The sequence below is a fragment of the Rhinoderma darwinii genome, chromosome 1, assembly GCF_050947455.1.
Source record: "Rhinoderma darwinii isolate aRhiDar2 chromosome 1, aRhiDar2.hap1, whole genome shotgun sequence".
NCBI classification, from domain to species: domain Eukaryota; kingdom Metazoa; phylum Chordata; class Amphibia; order Anura; family Rhinodermatidae; genus Rhinoderma; species Rhinoderma darwinii.
The window spans coordinates 455,179,742-455,205,609 of NC_134687.1; the positions used below are offsets into that span (position 1 = coordinate 455,179,742).

The window sequence follows — 25,868 nt, forward strand, 5'->3', positions numbered from 1 at the left end:
GAAAGGATTTTTTTTTTAAATTAAACAAGTTTTTATTGATAATACACCATCTGTTATACAGCCTTTACATTTCTTACAGTACTTTACAGAAAACAAATAGAAATAACATAACATCTCTTAAGTAATGCGAAATCTCTTCAAGTGCTTTATGGCATGTATACAACATCTTTGGTTACACCTCCACCTACTTCTCCCCCCAACTGAACTACCCCCCTCCCTTGCAGTACCCCCTCTCTTTCCTGATTTTTCAAACCACTCCTCCTCCATGTCTCCTGCATAGTAAACCGATATTCCACCAGACCTTAAACATGTATGTGTGTCATCCCCCCTCCAAATCTCATCTAGTGATCCGCATTGCCATAGGCGTGTACCCATTTACCACATTGTTTCTCGTGTTTCTGAATTGTCCCTCTTTTCGGATATATCCGATGTTCCAGTGATACCGTGTGGTTAACATATCCAACCAGTTCAGCTACCTCCGGGGGATCCGCCTGCAGCCAATATTTTGCGATTAGTTTCCTAGCATGATACAAAATCTTTTTAATAGACAGTAGCTCCACTCCATCCCCTCCTTCCTCCCCAATGCAGCCCAATAAGAATATTTTAGGTTCTATTGGGAAATCTCTCCCATATACTTTAGACACCATACTTTTAACTTCCTTCCAATAGCCTTCTAGCAGCGGGCAGCTCCAAAACATATGTTTTATGTCTGCCCCATCAAACATGCACCTGGGACATTCCTTAGTTGATCTAATGCGCATTTGCCATAGCACCTTAGGCGTCCTATACACCCTATGTAATAGAAAAAGTTGTGACCTCCTGTGCGTTATACTAATAGAGAGTCTTTTAGATGATCGCAGTATCTCCTCCCAGTCGTCATCCCCTATAGGCCCTACATCCTCTTCCCATTTACGTCTGATCTCCACCAGCGGGTCTCCCAGAAATCTAGAGAGTAGCGAATTATATAGCACCGAGATAATCCCTTTAGTGTCTTTTGCCCCTAGTACCTGCTCCATCCCTCCCATGGTGGAACAGCTCAAATCCACCAGTCTCTCTTGAGCCTGCGCCGCATGCCTTAATTGAAGATATTGGTAGAACAGCCGATGTGGGAGTCCAAACTCCTCCTGTATTTGAGCAAAGAGCTTAAAAATACCTCCGTCATACAGCTGGTATACATATCTGATCCCTGCTTGTTCCCAATCCTGAAATCCTTCCAGCATATTAAATTCCCATAGGTATGGATTGCCCCATAAAGGCATATAATTGGAGCATCCTGTAACCCCCAATAACTTCTTACTTTCCCACCAAACTCTATGTATTAATAGTAAAGTCTGCTTCCCTCTTGCCCCCCTCCTTAATTTATGAGATTCCATGGCCTCTAATACATCCGTTCTCTGACCCAAATAATACACCAGTTTCCCACTAGAATCCCACTCCTCCTTATTCTTCCAGCCCTTAAAGTGTTGTAATTGAGCCGCTAGATAATATATCCATGCATTCGGAATACTTGGAAAGGAAATTTAAAATAAAACAAACCACAATAATCAATGTTTTATGTGTTTTTAAACAACTTTTAAATTGACTTTTATTAAAAAAATTTTTTTACTTTTTAGGATAGTGCTTCTATGTATCCTGTATACATAGAAGCTGTATCGTTCCCTCTCAGCCGATTCTGTCTGTTAAGCTGAACTGACGGCTCGGCTGAAAGCACATCCAGAATGTATCTGACACAGGATCCAGCAAATAACGATCACACATAGCCCTTAAGTGTACCACAGAGCTAAAAAAAAGAAATCCAGTACTTACCTAACCTCCATTCCAGCTATAGATCCTTCCTGCCATAGGCTAAAGGGGGAAAGTGGCCTGTGGATTCTATGGAGCCGGTTGATGTGCATTGACGCTTGGGAACCCGCAACCTTCTTGACACGTATATGTGTAGAACCCGCCTAAATACCAACTGGTAAGCTGGACAGTGTTCAATCAGTACTGTAGAAAATACTTTATTCTGCAGTACCGATTGAACTACCGCCCGCGCAATCTACCAATTGCCAACACCTGCCTTAAACACATTGCATGTTAGGCCTCCTTTACATCACGTTTTGGAACCTTCCATCAGAGGTATATGTCGGGAGGACTCCCAACGTAACCCTCTGATGAAAAGCTGCAGAGTATCCCACTGTCTAGGCAGCCAGTGGGATTTGTCGCTATGCAGGCCTCTCCCCATCTTTTGGCAAAATATAGGAACCGGCTCTGGAGAATCTCCTGACGTCACTATCCATATATGGTCAGGAGCTTCCACACGGCGGGAGTCTCCCGTGCACAGCATCTAGAGTCGGAGGAGAGACAATGTATATGGACAAAAGCTGCCCTCTCCAGGGTCCCCGGCACAGAGATGACGATGGCTGTCCAAGCAGAAGAGTGAAGCAGCTGGAGGAAGGGACCGGCAAAAACGGAGACAATTGTTGGGGAGTTGAGCACGGAAGGGAAGATATTTATGCGCTTTCACTCTGTATACTGCACCCCAGTGCTGTCAGGATGTACAGTCATATACTGTACCATTACCCCTTTGGACGTTAGGCGCTTCTCCAGTACTGAAGTACCCTAGGCAGAGCATCGGGATTCAGAGGGGTAACTTTGAAGCCCTTTCTGAATCGGTAGCTCGTGACATAACTGTCCATATATGGGCAGTAGCGTCACTGGAGCTACCCGACGCATACATTAAAGATATGCCTTTGACATATGCCATACAAGGCGTGGTATATGTATTTTTTGCGGGATCTCGTGGTGTGGAATAGTGTAGTCTACAACGCTATTTCATAGTTTAAAAAAAGGTTTACTTACGTATACTAGTCTGACGGAGGTCAAAAAGCCTTATGGACACGTTTAGAGTGTACGGCTGGAGCTATTCCGACATACACAATTAACATAGTGAAGAAACAGGATGTGAAGGGGGCCTTAGAAAAACAAACTTTACAGAAGTATTTAAAAGCCATAACAACAAACACGAACAATTCTGCTTTCATTTCAGCGGTTTGATGTATAAATGGGAGCACTGATTCCACCTCTGATTACAGTGGTGATGTCTGAACTTCCTCTGCGTCTCATACAACTTTTTTTTCACAATGCATTAAAAAGCCTTTGTCTCCTGCCAAAAACAGTTAAAATATCTTCATAGGATTTGCTATCCTAACATTCAGTAAATCAGTTAAAGGGCTACTTAAATGCTATATACGTCCACCAATTATTTTTTTTTTTTTTCAATAAATCAATATTTTATGTGATTTGAAACTCCTTTATACATAGAAGCTGTATAATTCCATCAAAGCTGATTCCGTCAATTCAGCTGAACTGACGGATCGGCTGAAAACTGGTCCTGCATGTCTCTGACACTTAGATGTGATTGTTATTAGCTGGATCAGTGGCGTAACTACCGCGGTAGCAGCCGTAGCGGCTGCTACAGGGCCCGCGGCTTCAGAAGGGCCCGTGCTGCCAGCCGACACGCCTCTCCCCCATATGCCCGGTGGCGCCGCTAGCAGCCGCTATGGCTGCTGCAGCGGTAGCGCCACCACTAGGGTGCCCCTTGCCTCCGAGCCTCCAACAAGTATGGGCTGGGCGACACAGGCCCTCTCATGCCCGTAGGCGTCGCTAGCACTGGAGGGGGCCCAATACAAGCTTTAGTGCTGAATGGCTGGGCATGTTCAACCCAACCATTCAGCGTCTTACAATGATTCTGATCCGATCAGCACCTTTTAACGACGCTAGTGCGATGATGTCATCGGGCCGCTTCCGTGCTTGAAAGGCGCTGATTCACGGGGCAAGTCATTCTGCCCCGCCAATCAGGGTCATTGAACGACGCGTGGTTCTACTCCAGCACACCTGCTCAGAAGAGAGCAGATCTGCATTGCCATCGGACGGCGCGGGAACGGGATCATGTGAGTATGTAACGTTTTGTTTTTTTTCCTAATAAAACTGAGTGGCATTATCTATAGTGGGGCTCTATCTACAGCGGGGGGTCGTTTCTATGTGGGCCACTATATAGGTGGGTCTATATGTGGGGCACTATCTACGGGGGGTCTATATGTGCACCACTATATACAGGGATGGTCTATATGTGGGGATGTGGGCCACTATCTACAGGGGGGGTCTATATGTGGGGATGTGGGCCACTATATACAGGGGGGTCTATATGTGGGGATGTGGGCCACTATCTACAGGGGGGGTCTATATGTGGGGATGTGGGCCACTATATACAGGGGGGTCTATATGTGGGGATGTGGGCCACTATCTACAGGGAGGGTCTATATGAGGGGCACTATATACAAGGGGAGCTATATGTGAGACACTATACAGGGGTGGGCTATATATAGAGCACTATCTATAGGGGAGCTATTTTTAGGGCACTTTCTTTAAGGATGGGCTATATGTGGGACACTATATACAGGGGTGGGTTACCTGTGGGACACTAGCTACAGGCTGGCTATATGTAGGGCACTGTCTACAGGGGTGGGCTATTTGTGGGACACTATATACAGGGGGAGCTATATGTGAGACACTATCAACAGAGGTGGGCTATACGTGGAGCACTATCTATAGGGGAAGCTATATCTAGGGCAGCACGGTGGCTCAGTAGTTAGCACTATTGCCCTGCAGCTCTGGAGTCCATAGGTCAGCACTATCTACAGAAGGTTATATGTGGGACACTATCTACAGGGGCTTCTATGTAGGGCACTATCTACAGAGGCTCTATGGGGGTCACTATCTACAGGGGGCTATGGGGGCACTATCTACAGGGGGCACGGTGTGTGTGTGTGTGTGTGTTTGTGTGACAGTGTATGGTACTATTATAATCAGGGACACAATGTATGGTACTATTATAATCAGGGACACAGTGTATGGCGCTATTATAGTTAGTGGTGCAGTGTATGGCGCTTTATTATATTTAGAGGTGTTGAGAATTTTACCTTCGTTTATAGGTGCAGAAATGTTTTGAAAGTGAGAAGCTGAAGACATCTGAGCGGAAAACTGCAGAAATGGCCGGTAGAAATCCATTATAGGGGTCTGGACTGGAGGGAGAAGAAAATAACTAGAATCTGAAACATCACCGGTGAGTCACTTAATGTAAATGTTTATTCTGCCTCTAATCAGCACTGTAGTCGCTGTATGATCTGCAGCGAGAAGATGGGTGGTATGATTTTTTTTGTGAAACAGCAACTCCCAGCATATCCTCATCATTGTTCGGGCCATGCTGGGAGCTGTAGTTTTACGCCGTACAAACCTATACGGCAGGGGTTGCACTAAATTGAGCTGTATTTGTACTGGTGCTGTATATATGTACTGAGCTTGGTACTGATGCTGTATGTAAGTACTGAGCTTTGTTCTGGTGCTGTATATACGTATGAGATTGGTTTTGGTGCTGTATATATGTAATGAGCTTGGTTCTGGCGATGTATATATGTACTGAGCTTTGTTCTGGTGTTGTATTTATGTGCTGAGCTTGGTTCTGTGGATGTATATATGTACTGAGCTTGGTTCTGGTATTGTATATATGTACTGAGCTTGGTTCTAGTGCTGTATTTATGTACTGAGGTTGATTCTGGTGCTGTATTTATGTACTGAGGTTGGTTCTGGTGTTGTATATATGTGAGTTTGGTTCTAGTGCTGTATTTATGTACTGAGCTTGGTTCTAGTGTTGTATTAATTTCAGAGCTTGGTTCTAGTGCTGTATTTATGTACTGAGCTTGGTTGTGGTACTGTATATATGTCAGAGCTTGGTTCTGGATCTGTAATTATATAGGATATATTTATAATAACAAAATTGCAGGGCAGATGGAATTGTTCTCAATTCATTGTATATTTCATGGGAACCTGTCTGGTAGTTCTAACCCCTTGAACGGCCAACATGAGGTAAAACATGACCTGACAATATTCCCCTGTATCTTTTTTTTTCAGATGCAGCAAAATCGTTCAAATCCACTTTTAAAACGGCGCACACTATATGCTAATTACTCATTAAAGGGTCATGGGGTGGTGCCGCTATCCTGAAGAGTAACATAGTCCTGCCTCCAAACCCACCTTTCCATGTTTGAGTGACATCTCCCTGGCTGATACAACTTTCTTGGATGCGCCATTGCCTTGTGGCACTATACACAAGGGGGGGGGGGGGCTGTGTGGCACTATACACAAGGGGGGGGGGCTGTGTGGCACTATACACATGGGGGAACTGTATGGCACTATTTACAAGGGGTAGGGCTGTGGCTCTATCTACAGGGGGCTGAGGTTGCCGCAATATACAGGGGTCTGTGTGTGGCACCATTTACAATGGGGGGGGGGGGGCTGTACTGCACTATCTACTAAGGGGAACAGTATGGCACTATTTACAAGGGGGAGGGCTGTGGCTCTATCTACAGGGGGCTGAGTGTGGCGCAATCTACAAGGGTCTGTGTGTGGCACTATCTACAAAGTGGGGGCTGTGCGGCACTATCTACTAAGGGGGGGCTGTGTGGCACTATATACAAGGGAGGGGGCTGGGTGGCACTATATATAGTGGGAGCTGTATAGCGCTATATACAGTGGGGGCTTTATGGCGATATCTACAGGGGGGCTGTATGGCACTATCTACAAATGGGGTGTGACACGGTCTATAGACGGGGCTATATAGCAATGTCTACAGGGGGGCTGTATGGCACATTCTACAGGGGGCACTATTTATAAGGGGGGCTGCTTGTGGCACCTGGGGGGTGGCCCGGTCAAGAGTTTGCTATGGGGCCCAGTCTTTCCTAGTTACGCCCATGAGCTGGATCCTGTGTGTCAGAGACACACAGAACCAACTTTCAGCCGCTGTCAGGTCAGCTGAATTGATGGCCGCAGCTTTGATAGAACGATACAGCTTCTGTGTATAAAAGATACATAGAAGCCGTAACTTAAAAAGTATAAAATTTTTTAATAAAAGTCAATCAAGAGTTGTTTCATATCACAGAAAAACATTGATTTATAAAAAATAAAATAAAATTCTCTTCAAAGGTGTACACCTTTAACCTAAAATCTGCCTCTTATAAAGGTACAACCTGTTCACAACTGGAGATGTGTGAGAGAAAGTATTGATCATGGGAGCAAATATTTCTATACATATCCTATCAGTCATCCTATTAAAGAACATTACAGTCTGCCTCTCGCTGATCTGAAATGGCTGATAACAGGGAATATTAACTATTCAGCAAATATACACTGACTGGCCACTTAATTAGAGACCTTTGCTCTTTTACGATTGGAGCATGCCTGAATGGAAATTAGATAGGTGACCCTGGAGTGCAGCATAAAAACAAGTGAGCATGTTTTTTGTGGATTATTTTCAGTGTGAATCTACATTAGAATGGTAAAATCGAGCGATCTGAGTGACTGAGTAACAAGGCATGGTCATCAGTGCTGGACTAGCCGGGGCCAATATTTTAAAAACTGCCAACCTTGTAGGGTTCGCTCGTGCAATGTTGTTGAAAGTATTCCCAGAATGGTGTGATTGAGGAAAAACATCCAGCCAAAGGGGATCCTGTGGATATCAACAATTTGTCGACGAAGGAGTCATAGCATGTCAAGGATCGCTGTGATGAAGAGGCGGTGCACAGAAAAATGTCAGCGAAATATAACGCTGCTGCTCAAACTAGCATGTCTGACCATACAACTCGTCGCTCCTTAGCATGGATGGGCTATAACCGCAGACGACCAGTTTACGTGCTATTACTGTCTAAGGGAAACAGAGAAGCAAAACTCCAGAAACATTGTATCACTGAACAGTAGAAGAACTTAGCTGGGAAGGATTAATCCAGATTTCTGTTGCCCCATGCTGATGGAGGGGCGGCATGAATTGATGAACCCTTCCTGTCACCGTTCAGGCTGGTGGAGGTAGAGTAATGGCGTGGGGCATGTCTTCTTGGCACACCCTGGGTCCTCTGATTACCTGTGGGTGGATGTTTGAACAGTAGGGCTTGTCTAAGCATTTTGGCCGACCAAGTTCATCCGTTCATGGCCGCTTTTTACTCTATGGCACTCTATGGCACTTTAGCAGCAACTGCGAGAAGCCATCCTGTCCTCATGGGCCAATATTGCTGTAGAACGATTTCAACACCAAGTGAAGTCTATGCCATGACGAATTGCTGCGGTTCTGAAGACCAAAGGAGGTCCAACACTCTACTAGATAGGTGTCTCTAATAAATGGCCGTTCGGTGTAGATATAATATACTGCAGTATATTATAGTGTTGTTTTAGGAGTGAACTGTACTCATCTCACTTACCCTTGCACCCTCTTTTTGTACACAGTGGAGAACCAGGCTCACTGTGACTTTGTGAAGCTTCGAAATATGTTGATCCGGACTCACATGCATGACCTTAAGGATGTTACATGTGATGTGCATTATGAGAATTACAGAGCCCAATGTATCCAGCAGATGACTAGGTAAGGTGCCCTTAAAGAATAATTACATGCAAATTTGTTATTTATTTATACCTTTTTTTTAAAGGGACAGTGCTTTCAGAGATAAATGGAAAGTTCATTTTTTGCATAACTCTGCTAATTTTTTGCTAGATTTAAATCGGCAGTAATCTGAAATACAAGTTGTTATACATTTAGGAGCATTACTAGTAGTTTTCTTATGTTTATGTCATCATTGTCAGAACATGAAAAGAAACATAACCATTCCAAGTATTCCACAGGTACTGGCACTTGACTCTAATTTTAAAAAGTCAGAGTTATTTTCCAGTTTTTCGATAATAGCACACATATGTATTTATTAAATGATCTCTTTGTTGGATTGGCGGCTATATGAATATTACTCTGGTCAGGGGTACCCTCCTAATTGTATAACTTCCGTTAGCTTACTATTGGGCACCTTGAATTGTTCTCTGGCCTCAAGCAATGCAATATTGGTTTATTGGAGGCTGCAATTACCTACTATATTTATCTGTTAATATGACAACTTGTATTTCAGACTTGGATCTTTAATTCCAAGGAATCACGAGCTGCATTATCCATCTTTGTAACTCATACATAGTAACCCAGTAAAATATCATGCCAGAATCTGTGAGTTTTTAATTTCAGGAATTGTGTATATTTTTAGGGCTTATTTTAAAAGGAAAAATCTTAACACCAATTGGAACAAATTTGTGCATTAAAATCAGCAAATCCATGTACGCCATTTTCGCCTTAAAGCCCAAGGTCGGTTTAACATGTAGCAAAGTTTTGTAGGATATTGCTATATTGTTATCACATCTTACAAATGTTGTAGTGTGTAACTTTGCTCCGTTTTCAACTGGTTATTGTCAATGTAATCGTACATACTAAAGATTTGGCTTGTTAGATGGAACAATCGTTACATGTACACATGATTGTCAGATTGTTTTGAATAGTGGAAGATTAAGTACGATGTGGTGAAAATTCCCTTAGTATATGATGTATTCCTGAAAAATTGCATCGAACATCGGAACTTTGCAATTTTATCTTGAAAAGCCAACCTAACTGTTTTCCAGGCGTTAAACATTGTGCCTGGATAAATAATGAGCACAGTGGCCCCCTTTTTTAGATGTTTGGTGGGGGTTCCATCGGTCAGACTCCCACAGATCGAACATTGATGGTCTATCCCAAGAAACAACTATCAATGTTTTACTCCCAGAAAAACTGATTAACCCCAGTATCACCCTCCATGTCATATTCGTAGCATGAGCTAATAGGAGCTGTTTTTTGGTAACCTGTAAAGCTGCTTTAGCTCTCCCTGTGCTTCCTGAGACATGGTTACCAGCAGGGCTGGCCCTAGGATAGATGGCGCCCTGTGCAAAATGATCTTTCGGCGCCCCACCCCATCATTAAAAAAAAAATGCCCCATAAAAAAAATATAATCCCCTTTAGTGCCCCCATACAGTATAATAATAATATTTAATAATATATTACAACCCCTTCAAGGACACAGTATTTTGTCCTCTAATTGTGCCCACAGTATTATGCCACCTGTAGTACCCCTACACAGTATAATGCCCCCACACAGTATAGTGCCCCCCTGTAGATTTTGCCATATAGCCTCCCTGTAGACAGTGCCATAATCCCCCACCTCCTTTTTGTAGATCGTGCCATACAGCCCCCCACCTCCCCCTTGTAGACAGTGCCATACAGTCCCCCACCTCCCCCTTGTAGACAGTGCCATTCAGTCTCCCACCCTACTCTTGCAGACAGTGCCCCCATACAAAAACAAAAATTGTACTCCCCTAGCCCCGTTCCCATGACGAACTGAGCTGCTCCATGATGGGATCCTGTAGCCTAGTACAGAGTTTCCTAACCTTTTCGGACTCGAGGCAGCACTGGAAAAATAAAATTTCCTCAGGGCCCCCCCTAACAATTTTTTTTCGAGAAAGACAGAAAACGGCTAAGAACAAGCACTACACTAGGGTATGTTCACACACAAAACTGTGGGAGGGATCCTCCAGCTCACCTTGAATGCAGGTTTTCTGCGCTCTGCGCCTGGATCTCCGTGACGGCTGCGCCTGGATCTCCGTGACGGCTCATGGTATTGAAGACAGGAAAAACGAACAAAAATAGAGGAACCAGCGCAGTCAATTAAAATAGAACATAGTTCCAATTTTATTTGGATGATTTAAGACAAGGTCATTCCCGAGTGTAATGGTAGAGATATATAGATAGGTGCCTACGCGTTTCAGACGCACACCACGTCCTTCCTCATGGCATTTTGCTGAGGAAGGCCATGAGGAAGGACGTGGTGTGCGTCTGAAACACGTAGGCACCTATCTATATATCTCTACCATTACACTCGGGAATGACCTTGTCTTAAATCTATGTTCTATTTTAATTGACTGCGCTGGATCCTCTATTTTTATTAGTTTTTCCTATGTTCACACACGTTTTTTGTAAGGCAAAAAAAATCTGCCTCAAAATTCCTTCAGCAACGGACAGCGTTGTGTGACCTTTTTCCTGTGTTTTTTCTTAAGCTGTTGAAGCGAATGCAAAAGACGCAGGAAAAAAAACTCCAAATGAGCGCCGGAGGTATTTTCTGCCTCCTATTAGTTTGAATTGGAGGTCAGAGGCGGAAACCACTTGAAGATCATCAGCCCCCCACTCACAGTAAAATGACCATCAGCTCGCCACTCACAGTAAAATGACCATCAGCCCGCCACTCACAGTAAAATGACCATCAGCCCCTCACTCACAGTAAAATTACCATCAGCCCACCACTCACAGTAAAATGACCATCAGCCCATCACTCACAGATTCCCCCTGTAGGTAGCGCCACACAGCCCCTTGTAGGTAGCGCCACACAGCCCCCTTGTAGGTAGCGCCACACAGTCCCCTTGTAGGTAGCGCCACACAGCCCCCTTGTAGGTAGCGCCACACAGTCCCCTTGTAGGTAGCGCCACACAGTCCCCTTGTAGGTAGCGCCAGACAGCCCCCTTGTAGGTAGCGCCAGACAGCCCCCTTGTAGGTAGCGCCAGACAGCCCCCTTGTAGGTAGCGCCAGACAGCCCCCTTGTAGGTAGCGCCAGACAGCCCCCTTGTAGGTAGCGCCAGACAGCCCCCTTGTAGGTAGCGCCAGACAGCCCCCTTGTAGGTAGCGCCAGACAGCCCCCTTGTAGGTAGCGCCAGACAGCCCCCTTGTAGGTAGCGCCAGACAGCCCCCTTGTAGGTAGCGCCAGACAGCCCCCTTGTAGGTAGCGCCAGACAGCCCCCTTGTAGGTAGCGCCAGACAGCCCCCTTGTAGGTAGCGCCGCACAGCCCCCTTGTAGGTAGCGCCGCACAGCCCCCTTGTAGGTAGCGCCGCACAGCCCCCTTGTAGGTAGCGCCGCACAGCCCCCTTGTAGGTAGCGCCGCACAGCCCCCTTGTAGGTAGCGCCGCACAGCCCCCTTGTAGGTAGCGCCGCACAGCCCCCTTGTAGGTAGCGCCGCACAGCCCCCTGGTAGGGAGCGCCGCACAGCCCCCTGGTAGGGAGCGCCGCACAGCCCCCTGGTAGGGAGCGCCGCACAGCCCCCTGGTAGGGAGCGCCGCACAGCCCCCTGGTAGGGAGCGCCGCACAGCCCCCTGGTAGGGAGCGCCGCACAGCCCCCTGGTAGGGAGCGCCGCACAGCCCCCTGGTAGGGAGCGCCGCACAGCCCCCTGGTAGGGAGCGCCGCACAGCCCCCTGGTAGGGAGCGCCGCACAGCCCCCTGGTAGGGAGCGCCGCACAGCCCCCTGGTAGGGAGCGCCGCACAGTCCCCTGGTAGGGAGCGCCGCACAGCCCCCTGGTTGGTAGCGGCACACAGCCCCCTGGTTGGTAGCGGCACACAGCCGCCTGGTTGGTAGCGGCACACAGCCGCCTGGTTGGTAGCGGCACACAGCCCCCTGGTTGGTAGCGGCACACAGCCCCCTGGTTGGTAGCGGCACACAGCCCCCTGGTTGGTAGCGGCACACAGCCCCCTGGTTGGTAGCGGCACACAGCCCCCTGGTTGGTAGCGGCACACAGCCCCCTGGTTGGTAGTGGCACACAGCCCCCTGGTTGGTAGTGGCACACAGCCCCCTGGTTGGTAGTGGCACACAGCCCCCTGGTTGGTAGTGGCACACAGCCCCCTGGTTGGTAGTGCCACACAGCCCCCTGGTTGGTAGTGCCACACAGCCCCCTGGTTGGTAGTGCCACACAGCCCCCTGGTTGGTAGTGCCACACAGCCCACAGCCCCGTGGTTGGTAGTGCCACACTGCCCCCTGGTTGGTAGTGCCACACAGCCCCCTGGTTGGTAGTGCCACACAGCCCCCTGGTTGGTAGTGCCACACAGCCCCCTGGTTGGTAGTGCCACACAGCCCCCTGGTTGGCAGTGCCACACTGCCCACAGCCCCGTGGTTGGTAGTGCCACACTGCCCCCTGGTTGGTAGTGCCACACAGCCCCCTGGTTGGTAGTGCCACACAGCCCCCTGGTTGGTAGTGCCACACAGCCCCCTGGTTGGTAGTGCCACACAGCCCCCTGGTTGGCAGTGCCACACTGCCCACAGCCCCGTGGTTGGTAGTGCCACACTGCCCCCTGGTTGGTAGTTCCACACAGCCCACAGCCCCCTGGTGGGTAGTGCCCCACAGCCCCCTGGTGGGTAGTGCCCCACAGCCCCCTGGTGGGTAGTGCCCCACAGCCCCCTGGTGGGTAGTGCCCCACAGCCCCCTGGTGGGTAGTGCCACACAGCCCCCTGGTGGGTAGTGCCACACAGCTCCCTGGTTGGTAGTGCCACACAGCCCCCTGGTTGGTAGTGCCACACAGCCCCCTGGTTGGTAGTGCCACACAGCCCCCTGGTTGGTAGTGCCACACAGCCCCCTGGTTGGTAGTGCCACACAGCCCCCTGGTTGGTAGTGCCACACTGCCCCCTGGTTGGTAGTGCCACACTGCCCACAGCTCCCTGGTTGGTAGTGCCACACTGCCCACAGCCCCCTGGTTGGTAGTGCCACACTGCCCCCTGGTTGGTAGTGCCACATAGCCCACAGCCCCCTGGTAGGTAGTGCCACACTGCCCACAGCCCCCTGGTTGGTAGTGCCACACAGCCCCCTGGTTGGTAGTTCCCCACAGCCGCCTGGTTGGTAGTGCAAAATACCCAGCTTTCCCAGCTATCAAATAAATGTGTGGAAATAAACTAAGATATAACTTTTATTTATTCTAGCTAAAGGATTAATCCTTTTAGCTAGATTAAATAAAAGTTATATTTTAGTTTATTTCCACACATTTATTTGATAGCTGGGAAAGCTGGGTATTTTGTGTGCTCCTGCACAGTTATCCTTTTTTGTAGGTAGTGCCACACAGCCCACAGCCCCCTTGTAGATAGAACCCCCCCCCCCAACACCTTCCATTATAGATAGCGCCACTGTAGCTCCCTGAAGGAGCGGAATCCCCAACTGGCCGGGGATTCCGCTCCTAGAGCGCTGCTTGATGTCTCTGTCCATATATGGACAGTGACATCAGGGGAAACTCCTGAAGCGGAATCCCCGTCCACAGCGTTGCTGACGCTGTGACCGTCGATTCCACTCAAGGAGAAGCTTCTGTCGTCTGTTTCCATGACGTCATTGGCTTCTCCTGGAGTGGAATCCCCGGTCATAGCGTCTGCAACGCTGTGACCGGGGATTCCGCTTCAGGAGTTTCCCCTGATGTCACTGTCCATATGGACAGAGACATCAAGCAGCGCTCCAGTAGTGGAATCCCCGGGCACATAGGGATTCTGCTCCTTCAGGATGCTACAGTGGCGCTAGTAGATAGCAGAGCAGGGAGGTACCTCCCTGCTCTGCTATAGTGCCGTCGCTACCACTATAGCAGCGGCTGCTAGCGGCGCCACCGCCCTCATGCCGGGTGTCACCACTAGCAGCCGCTATGGCTGCTACAGCGGTAGTGACGGCCACTAAGTTAAGAAGCGCACGGGTGGAAAGGCGACTGCAGTTAGTGTGTGTATCCCCGCTGGTAGTTGCAACGGCGTGGGGATACACACACCCGCTGGCGCCCCTCTTGCAGTGTGGCGGCTGGCGCCCTGTGCGACCGCACTGGTCGAACGTATCCAAGGCCGGCCATGGTTACCAGTAATGGAGGCAGCTGCATACAGCGCTCGTCTGTTTCTGTCAGCTCCATAGACATTAAATGGAACGGCATTGTTTATGCTCGCCTGCCGCACCATTGAAGCTCCCCCCTCCTCACTGCCATTGTGCAGTGAGGAGCAAAGGGAGCCCTGTTCTAGTGATCGGTGGGCCCCCCAGCGATCAAACATTTATTACTTATCCTGTCGATAGGTGATAAATGTCAACTGGGGCAAAACCCCTTTAAGCAGCCAATTTTTTTTATTGCTCCAATGAATCTAAAATAAAAAAATTAAGCAAATCGGCAAATAGTCTTAAAAATGTCACCACTTTTGTTTAGAAAGCCCCTATTCAGACCTATGTGTATTCATGGTTACAAACTGACAGTGCAGTTGGGTGCAGGTTTGATCCTGAGAACATACTTGACAATTGTGTAAACTTGTTCATAAGACAGATCTGTCCATTCTGTTTATTAGTAAATTCCCTCTATTGCAAGCAGAGAGCATGGATCATAAATTCTGGATAATTCTAACTTCAATACAATTTACATAATAACCACAGAGCCTATACAATAACTTCTCTTATAATCCTATTAACCTAGCGTGATACATATTTAAATCTGAATTATTACATTTTATCACTTTTTGTCTTTTAAAGGCATGAAGAAGTTTTGAACACAGCAGAAAGGTTAGGGTTAAAATTAAGTCACATTTTGTCACTGAACTTTCACATTATGTGTTGTATAATATTTGAAAGCAGTTTTATAAAAAGTGAGGGTTCTTACTAATATGTCTGTTCATGTTTTGAAGCTGATTATCTGCTCCACCTGCGGTTATATGTAGACAATACAGCCACAGATGACGCTTATCCTGGAGATGTCAGTCCTTCGCAGTCACGTCACATTGTTCATGGCCTTGGGGCCTTCAACATGGATAGTGGGCACAGTTTAAACAAGTTGTTTATTAGTACCTTAACTTTTTATTATCTATTAACAGAATTATTATTTTTTATAGAACTGGACACTTAAGATAAGTTTTGCAGAAAAGTATCTCTTTAAAGCGAGCCCCCTACTTTATTTCATTTTGTTTGTATACAGATCACTATACACTGTATGAAAAAACAAAAAAGATGAATTGTAAACATTCACCCTGGGATTTGGGGTACAGGTTCTGGACACCTAGTGCTGCCAATGTGCACGAAGGAGGGTTTAACCCCTGAGCTTCCTCCCTCCTTGTGTCAACCAATGTTAATTATATTACTCTCTGCTTGTCTGCTTTAGTGACTTGCAGGGAATCGGCTGCCCAGTTTAGAATTGACTACAGTTTTTTTTTTAAGCCAAAGCCAGAAGTGGATCCAAATGTAAGGAGAAGTATAAGGCCTTCCTTTATATGTCCAATTCCCATTGAATCCACTTCTGGCTTTGGCTAAAAAAAACTGCATGAAAAACTGGTGAGCGGTCCCGCTCCAATGAAAGTCTTATGGGGCTGATGCAAACAGCCAAGCACAGTGCTTGGTTGTTTCTGTCAGCCTCATAGACTTTGAATGGAGCAGCATGCCGCATGCTCGCCCTCCGCTCCATCCAAACTTCTCCTAACCGCTGCTTTGTGGCTGGGGAAACCGGGGGACCGGGCTTCCCCCTTCTGGCGATCAGTGGGGGATCGCTGAACTAGCATTTTTCACGTATGCTGTGGATAGATGAAAAATGGTTAAGGCTGAAATACCCCTTTAAGTGCTTGGTTGAGTGGCTTTTGATATTGTGCACTATACAGGGCTTTCCAGGGAGTGACAAATATTCTCAAGACTTATACTATCTCCCTGCAATATGATTTATTTTTTTCATTATCTATAAAGGGCACAATGCTTTGTATGCAAACCAAAATATTGCGGGAACCTGCTGGGAAGGGATCCTTTTTACATTAAAGGGGTTATCTCACGAAGATAAAGCCCTGCGTCCGTCTTCCCTCACCCTCAACAATCAGCTGTTATTGAAGTGAAAGCCTCATCTAGGCATACATTTCCCCTTCAGTGACCTCTGCAGGGGAAATGTAGCATCACATGATGGCCATTAAAATGAATGGCCGCCCATGTAATGCATAGATGCTCTGGGTCCGCCAGAATGGGAGCTGCTCTGTTTTGGAAACCTAGAGGGGTCTCGAGTGGTGGGCCTTTCTTTATGACAGCTATATATCCTATAATAAAAGTAAGGTTTGTTGACAAAAGACTTAAATAATAAAAAAGGGTAAATTCATTTAAATAAAAATTATTTTATGTAGAAAAGTTTTCTCTATTATGAGAAGTTCATACAACAGATTCACTCCCTTGGCAATAATCATCAGGTACACGTCTTCAACTAAAAAGGAATCCTATTCAGTGAAGATTATACAGTATGTAAGCAATAATAACAGAATGCTTATTCATTGCTAATACACAGTGTCTTGTTCTTTACAGCAAACTGACTCAGGATAACAGGATAGAGAGCCCCATCCCTATCCTTCCTCTGCCAACACCTGACGCAGAAACAGAGAAACTCATAAAAATGAAGGATGAGGAGGTATGTCATATGTGCCTGCCAGGCTTTTCTGTGGGTAGGGATTATTGGAGCTGGGTAAAGTAGGAAGCTGCTATATTGGCCCTTCCTAGATTTTAAGCTTCTGCTCCTACTTCCGTTTTTGACGTTTTGAATTTGTCTTCTGTTTTTCTTCACGGTGAATTGAATGTTCATGTGAAACCGATCTGTAGATTTCAGTGTCTCATTGTCTCAATAAATGTCTCATTTATTTTATGGCATATAAATGTGGTCTTCATTGGGTTAAATTATCTACTTTTAATTTCAGGGTTTTGTGACCAGTCATAGTTTTCATTATTTGGTCAATAAAGTAATCCTTCAACCTAAACGACTCAGGTCTGTAAAAGTTGTAGTTTGTATTTATAGCCACTGGGTGGCACCCTGGTTCACATTGTTTGGCATGAAAGACCACATTGAAGACATGATTTCATCCTATGCCCCAGGGATGGTTTTAAAACAAAAATCTTGCTTTGGAGATTATGTGCAGAAAAAAACCCCATACAAGATATTGTGCAAGCTTGAAGAAGAGCATGTATAAAGAGAAAAAAGACTAATGTAGGGGAAGACTTGTATTGTAATATTGAATTCAGAGCATATTGCACAGTGATAAGAAGAATTGACATTGTGTTTTATGAATTAAGAAAAAAAGGTCTTTTTTTGTTTTTGGTTTTTTTTTGTTTGCAAAATAGCAAAACTTGTCCATGGGCTGCTGAGTTGCAATATCAGACATTGCCCAGTGACAATAGTGGCACTAGTTCTGAAAAAAAGAAAAGTAGACCAGTTTTTTTCCCCATCTCAAACAACCCCTGGTTTTCTAATCTAAAACTACCCCCTGCACCAGAATACATTTACTTATCAAGTCACATATTGCTGTAATACCTCTATTCATTGCTTATCTGAACATTACATTACTGCTGGCCAAAAGTTGTTAGGCTGACAGTTACCTAACCTACCCCATTAATATGCACTCTTGGATCGGTTTAGTAAACTTGTTATTTCTATGCCATGGGGAGAGCTTACTGTCAGCCTGACACCTACAGGACCGTTTATCCTGGAGGTGGAAACAATGGAGGAAACCATTCCTCCTTTTTACACTTGAGAGAACATCTGACAAGTTCTTTTGCAATAAATACCAATAAATACTAAAGCTTGTGATCAAGCCGTTATTTTCCCCATAAACATGAAATATAAATAATTGGATCAGCCGGGCATGCATGCTTATTGGGCATATAGGATATTAAGCTTCTTTCCCTGGACAGCAGGCATTGGGGGACAGATTAGCAATCCTCATAAGATTGTCACTGGATCCCGTCAAAATTAGTGGGTTCATCTGAAAAAGATCTAATGTGTATGGCCAGTTTAAGTTTTAGGCTGGGTTCACACGACCATGTTACGTCCGTAATGGACGGAACGTATTTTGGCTGCAAGTCCCGGACCGAACACACTGCAGGGAGCCGGGCTCCTAGTATCATACTTATGTACGACGCTAGGAGTCCCTGCCTCTCCGTGGAACTAATGTCCCGTACTGAAAACATGATTACAGTACGGGACAGTTGTCCTGCAGCGAGGCAGGGACTCCTAGCGTCGTACATAACTATGATGCTAGGAGCCCGGCTCCCTGCAGTGTGTTCGGTCCGGGACTTGCAGCCGAAATACGCTCCGTCTATTACGGAAGTAACATGCTCGTGTGAACCCAGCCTTAGGGTAGTGCTTAGCCTACTTATCCAGTTTAGTAAGATATTCTAGGTAGCTGACCTATACATATTATCATTCTGTGTAGAAATGTTCTGCTTGAACAATAAAATATTTCCATTAGTCCCGTAGAAATGATCAATAGTCCTTGTCTTCATCTGATCCAATCTTATTTCCTTCCAGCTGCGGAGAATGCAAGAAATGTTGCAGAAAATGCAGCAGCAGATACAGGAGCAGTGAGCATCCCGATGGCACTTACCCCTCACATTTCCTGCTTCCCAACCTGTCACTTCAAGGACCAGTTTGGAGACGGATGTGGTACCTATGGACTCATTGCAGTATCTTATTTATTGTCCTCAAATACCCGTCCAATATGAACTCCTCCCTCCCTCTGTTGACTCTTCACGTTTCTCCAGAACATCCCTTCATGGAGCCAAGCACATATCAAACAGGTTAATGTCTGCTTCCTATTACAGCCATGTCCATCCCCAATGTATTGATGAGTTGCAGCAAAACCGTCTTTTGCGCCACATTTGGGGTGTTGTCAGGACCGTAGCAAATATGTATGCGAAACAGCACCTATGGACGTACTGGGTGAATTTCTATGTATCCTGCATCTTCCACAAGGCTCTGTTCGAAACACAGAAGGGATGTTTTTTGGGAAAGGAGGTGACTCAATATTTGTTTTCTACCTACACCATACCCTGCTCTACAAGAGGCTTGTGTTATTTTTTATTTGTACAGTGTTGCAGTTTCTTGGACTCAGGACTTCTTTTTTTGTTGTATTGCTGTACCAATGTTTACTCACAGTTACTTGACCAATAACCTGCTAAATATTATTGTCCGGACAGCAGTGCAAAGGGATGCACAGAGCGAACACTGGTTTTTTAAGCTTTTATTCATCATATGATATCATTACGTGCAGGTGAAAGGGCATAAAAACCTCTAAAATTCGATCAGTTTTTAGGCTGCGTTCATCCAATGAGGTTGTGGTGCTGTTGCTACGTATTGATGGATAATAAAGTGATAGCTTATCTTTTTTCTTTGGGATCGGTTCTCCTTTTTCTCCAAAAAAAACCAAAACAACAAATAGTTATAATGCTGCAACCTCATTGTGTAGACACAACCTGATACTTTTCATAAGTTCTAATCTGAAGTGATGAGTTATATATATATATATATTTACAGCGGTCGTCTATCATGTTATTAATGAATGCATAATACGGTGTTTGCCTTACTAAATACGTGTAGTCCAGTAACGTAGAAAAGGCATCTGCAGCCTTCATAGCCACAACCCGCTTTAGTGACTTCCAGTGAGCATTAAATGGCCTTTACTGTAGTCACGGCCCCAGCTGGAAGGGACCAAATGTTTCGCTATCATTGTAGCACTACAGATTGGGGCTCATCGCATTCCTAGAGCTGCTTCACTTTATGTTCTTCTGTAAACATAAGAGCTCATTCACATTCAGTGTTTTATTTAATCACATCACAGTCATAAGTGTCAATATTTTTTTTGTATTTGCTACATTCTGATTCTTTGCCAACACACAGCTGAGCATAAGGAGAAAGTTCTCCCTGCTACCCAATGAAGTGTCATGATACTGCCGGGATCAGAGCCTAGAGTTTGGAGGTAATTGTTGAAGTGGCTTGTCCGCAGTTATTGACGTCACGTGCAGGAATTTACTTTCAAATGCCTGAATGTGAACTAGACCTCCTCCTAATCCAATGAATGGGTATTTTATTTTGCCAATTTATAGAATATTAGTGGGGATTACTGCTGTGAAGTACTAAATGTCTATTAGGCCAGGATCACACACACAGTTTTGATTCAATTTTTGGCTCAGTTTTTTTTTAGCCAAAGCCAGAAGTGGATCCAAAAGGAAGAAAAGATAAAGAAAAGACTGATGCATCTCCTTTTTTTTTTTTTTTTGTATCCACTTCTGAGTCGGCTCAAAAATCTGAGCCAAAAACTGCATCGAAACTGTGTGTGTGATCCTGGCCTTATTCAATAGCTGTGGTCTCTGTGCAACTCATACAAAAATGTTAATGCGTGCAGAATAGAGGTCGTTTACATTGCCGTACTTGCAGCCCGTGTTTTGTACATAAAAAAATAGGAATGGATATCGTCAGAAGAAAAGCTTTTCCAACATTGCTGGAATCCATTCTCATTTTTGGCTAACAATATACCAATGGTACATAGATCACAAATAAAACCGTGTAAGGCTGGATTCACACACAGCGTTTTGCTGCATTTTTCGTGGCATTATTAAAGGTGTTTTTTTTGGTGTTACATTAAAGTCTATAGTAAAATATAAAATGCACTACACACAGGTGTGTTTTGGTTTGTGGCATTCCTTTATACATTTCTTCTGTTTTTGCGTAAAAAATACTTTTAAAATCTGCACTGTGTGAACAAGGCCTAATGGAAACATTTGTATCTCTTCCGTTTTTGAATCCACGCTTGATTGGGGCTTACAAATACTGACCAAAATACTGCCGTGTGAAAGTGGCTTTAGGCTTCCTTCACACACAGATTTTTTTCGCAACTAAAAATGCTAGCGTTATTAAAATGAAACATGCGTTTTTAGTGGCGGTTTAGTGGCATTTTTAAAGTATAATAGAGAAGGCTATGGAAGAAAACGGCACACCCAGAGCATGCCGCCTATGAAAAAAACCGCTGTGTATGTAGTGCATTTTATATTTGACTATACACTTTAATGTGACATTTGACCTCACAAAAATCACCAAAAAAAGGCTAAGGCCCATGCACGGCCAGTCGTGGACAGCCGTCCGTTTTGCAGGCCGTTCTCCCATTATAAAGTATGGGAGCACGGTCCGTAAAATAAAATAAAAAAATAAGACCTATCCTGTTTTTTACGGAAGGTAAATATACGGGAAGGTGTCCGTCGGTCATAGAAATGAATGGGTCCGTAATTACGGACTAAATCTACAGTCGTGCGCATGGGGCCTAATAAAAACGCCACAAAAAACAGAAAAGCGCAGCAAAACCCTAGGTGTGAATTCAGTCTAAGGGCTCATGCACATGGCAGAGCCAGGCCCCGGGTGCTGCCATACACACTCCACCAAGTGCCATATAGGTCTTTCCACTAGAAGGAATTCTTCTCTACGATGGAGCATGACATGATTTGGAATTCTACAGAAAAAACTGCTGATGAAATCTGAGGCATATGAAAGTAGAGTACAGGCCTCTTCTATGGGAGCCCTATTATTTCTCTACAAAACAGAGCCATAATACTGCTGTAATCCTTAGGGCTCCATGAGTTGGTTAAGGAGAAGGAATTGAGAGCGTTATATGGCAGCATTACCTATATACACACTGCTTAGCCATCCATATTGTAGTGGAATTACAGATAAGTAATTATTTCCCAGCAGAACATGTATACATATATATCGGCAGATATTCCCTACACTTCTCCTCATATACAAGTGTCGCTATGTACTATGCAGTTACAGATCCTAGCGCTACACTGCAGGGCGGATCATATGCGTATTGCCCGGCACCCATCACTTTCCTATTGCGCAGTTTGTAGTGACTATTTTATTTGAGTTGGGACACGTTGAGATACACATACTCATCTCTTTAGGAAAGGAGTTATCTGCTGACTTTTATCTGAACCTTTTTCCAAGTATTTAGGGACAAAACTAATACTCTGAAATGCAGAATCTTATACAAATATGGAATTTGCAAATAAATATAAATGCACCTGGTTATTTATTAGGCTAATCTGCTATTGCACGTCACCTTTAGGTCTGATTCACACGAACGTGTTAAACGGCCGTTGAAACAGCGGCCGTCCCACGGACCTATGTAATTCAATGTGGCCGTTCACACAGCCGTTGTTTCAATGGACCATGTGAAGGGTCCGTGGGAAAATAGGCAATAGGCCATAGGCAAAAACTGCAGTTTTTCACATCTGAGATCCGCAGCGTTCGTGTGAATCAGGCCTTAGGCTGGAATCACACACGCAGTTTTTGACACAGTATTTTTAAGCCAAGCGTGAATCCAAGAAGGAAAAGTATTATTCTACTTTTGTCTTTTATATCTAATCCTGTGTAAAAGAAAGACAAAAAAAACCTGCAGGTATAAATCCAGCCTTGAAGGGGTGCTACGGTTTCAACAAATAAATGTTCTTTTTTTGTGTAATGAAAAGTCATACAATTTTTTTATATACTTTTTGTATAAATTCTTTGTGGTGTTCAAGATCTCTGCTTGCAGTCTTTCAATGGGAACCTTCAGGGCACATTCAGACGTGGAAGAATTGCTGTTGAATTCCGTTGCGGACAGTCCGCAGTGGAATTCTGCAGCAGCCGTTTTTTAGATTTGTTTCTATACATTTTTAGGAAACTTATGCCAGACGTTGCAGAAAATAACTGTGCGGGCTTTAGGCTGGCGTGCAGAATCTTCCCTCCGCAGCATGCACATTATGTTGTGGAGAAGCAGCGGAATTTTACTGCGGATCTCAGCATTTGCATTGCAACGTCTGAATTACCTGTCAAATATGCAAATGTTGATGCAGATTCGTTGCGTAATTGCCCCAAATCTGAACATGGCCTCATTATTTACTTCCAGGGGCTATAAATCTGTCCTGGTCATATGATGGACACACAGGTGCACGGCTAGTTACAGTGCAGCTGTGTGTTTGTGTATCAGAGCTGTGCCTTGTAAGGGTATGTTCACACGGCAACGTCAATTACGCCTGAAATTACGGAGCTGTTTTCAGGCGAAAACAGCTCCTGAATTTCAGACGTAATTGCTCGTACTTGCGTTTTTCGCGGCGTCCATTACGGACGTAATTGGAGCTGTTTTTCAATGGAGTCAATGGAAAACGGCTCCAATTACGTCTCAAGAAGTGACATGCGCTTCTTTGAGGCGGGCGTCTTTTTACGCGCCGTCTTTTGACAGTGGCGCGTAAAAAAAAAAGCCTGTCTGCACAGAACACCGTAAGACCCATTGAATTCAATGGGAAGATGTTTGGAGCCGTATTTTCGGCGCGTAATTGGAGGCGTAAAACGCCCGAATTACGTCCGTAAATAGGGTGTGTGAACATGCCCTAAGACTTGGTTCACACAGTCTGTCTTTTCACACGTAAATGCCTGCTATCGTGTGCACATACCCTAACCCTCTTTTGCAATGTTTTTTAAAAATGTTGGAAAATAATAAAAAAAAAATAAGTTAAATAAGCGCAATGTGCATGACCAGTGTGAGAGGATGTCACAACCCACATTTGTGGGCTTATTTGCGCATATTACAGTAAACTTCCTTTACACCAGCACCAGACTCTTAAAGGGTTATTCCCATCTCAGACATTTATGTCATAGCCACAAGATGTGCTGTAACTATCTGATCGATGTGGGTCTTGGCGCTAAGACCTGCACCTACCTTTTAGCAGAGTTACGGAAACAGTCAGGCAAGTTCTGCTCGGCTGTTTCCATAATTCCCAAAGAACCCAGAGCTATGACCCGCATCTATCAGATATTTATGGCATATCCTGGGGATATGCCATAAATATCTGAGATGGCAATAACTCTAAGAAACTCTGCCCCATAGTGTAGAATCTTTATAAACTGAACTAAGAAAGTAGAAGACTCCATTGATCAAAAGTGTGAAGCTGCATTTTGAGGCCCCATGCACACGATGCGTATTACGTTTGGTTTTGCGTGTGGGAAAACCGCAACGTAATACATTACCAGCATAGGCAATGAGATTCCAGGAAATCTCATGTACACGCTGCAGTATTTTCCCGCACGTAAATTTTTGGAACTGCAGCATGTTAATTTATCTTGCGATTCTGGTTGCGAATTCTATTTCCGTAGTTCTGGAGAAATACGCAGCAAAATGTAAATTTTTTTATTGCAAACTTCTTGAGGTTTCCTTCGGTCTTGCTTGCAGCAAATTACGCAAGGTGTGCATGTAGCCTTACAGCTTACTTTACTTTGGGCTAACTCCTATGGCTCTATTACTGGATGAGTATCTAGTTTTCTTTTTGTTTTGTTAATATTTGTGTCTTCTTCTAGCAAAATTTACTTTGCTGGTGTAAATTTTATATTACAGAACTGTATTTGCCTGAAATATGGACCCATCAGCCTCGGTTGTCTTTTATGTGGCTTCGTAATAGGACATTCGCTTATCTCTACCTGTTTCTTGCAGCAAACATTTGAAAGTCTGGCACCTGTGAAGTCCTGTAAACGAAAGGAATTTTATTGTAATAGACTTTTCTGTTAACTTAGGTGACGTATGAGACTTTAATATTCCTCATCTGCTTATTTCTCAATTTGTAGACTCATCTGTAAGAATACTTTTCTGTCCACTAAAAGGTACATAAGGTCATAAATAATTTTTATTATTTAACCTCCACAATCTTTCATGTTTGTAAATATAATAAATTAATAGTCTACATTCTTGTAGTTTATGCCTTGGTTACACATTGTCTATGGCTTCAGCTGATAGATCTGTAGGGAATGAAGGGGTAAGCAAACCCACTGCCTGTTAACCCGGTGCCTCTGTCACCTTACACGTAAGGTGGAACCTGTGCCCCACTGTACGACTGTCTAAAAGTAACCTGCCTCCTACAGTGCATATCCACCCAGTGATTATTTTGTTATACTGATTGTTGCTGTTATTAATGTTTACAACCTGAGAATCCTAATAAACCTAAAAATATTTATGCTGCTGTCTGTACTGTAATATTCTACGACCTGGCTGGTAGTTTTTCTCTTATATTGGACACAGATGAACAGTGATATTGGCAAATTGACCTTAGTGGTTAACTAGCAAAACAAACTTATAAATGAAGCAAAGGCGTCATTGATCATAGAGAGCTGTTTTTGATTAATGTATGTTTATATTGGTAATTGACCTTAAACTTGGTTGTCCAGCAGTAAGTGTTATTTCTCTGCAGTGCCCCCTCTGGTGAAATTAAGCATTGCACAGTTCTCATTGAAATCTATTGCTGGGAGCTCCAGAGTGTAAGGTATGTTCACGGAGGCTATTTTTGAGCCGTTTTTCAGGCCGTAAACGTTCCAAAAAACGG

At 44.7% G+C, this 25,868-nt stretch overlaps 1 protein-coding gene across 5 annotated transcripts in view; it reads left to right on the forward strand.

The window, feature by feature from the left end:
* SEPTIN5 (septin 5) overlaps positions 1 to 25,500 on the forward strand; it is an 83,090-nt gene extending 57,590 nt beyond the window's left edge. For 3 of the 5 annotated variants that reach the window (XM_075832411.1, XM_075832428.1, XM_075832418.1), the window contains 4 exons: positions 8,311 to 8,446; positions 15,216 to 15,245; positions 17,007 to 17,109; positions 19,000 to 25,500. In XM_075832411.1, coding sequence (XP_075688526.1) covers positions 8,311 to 8,446; positions 15,216 to 15,245; positions 17,007 to 17,109; positions 19,000 to 19,056 — 326 coding nt within the window. In that variant the 3' untranslated portion in view covers positions 19,057 to 25,500. The remainder of the gene's footprint in view (positions 1 to 8,310; positions 8,447 to 15,215; positions 15,246 to 17,006; positions 17,110 to 18,999) is intronic. The other 2 variants (XM_075832417.1, XM_075832420.1) reach the window with 1 other exon arrangement.
* Positions 25,501 to 25,868: the final 368 nt, after the last annotated feature.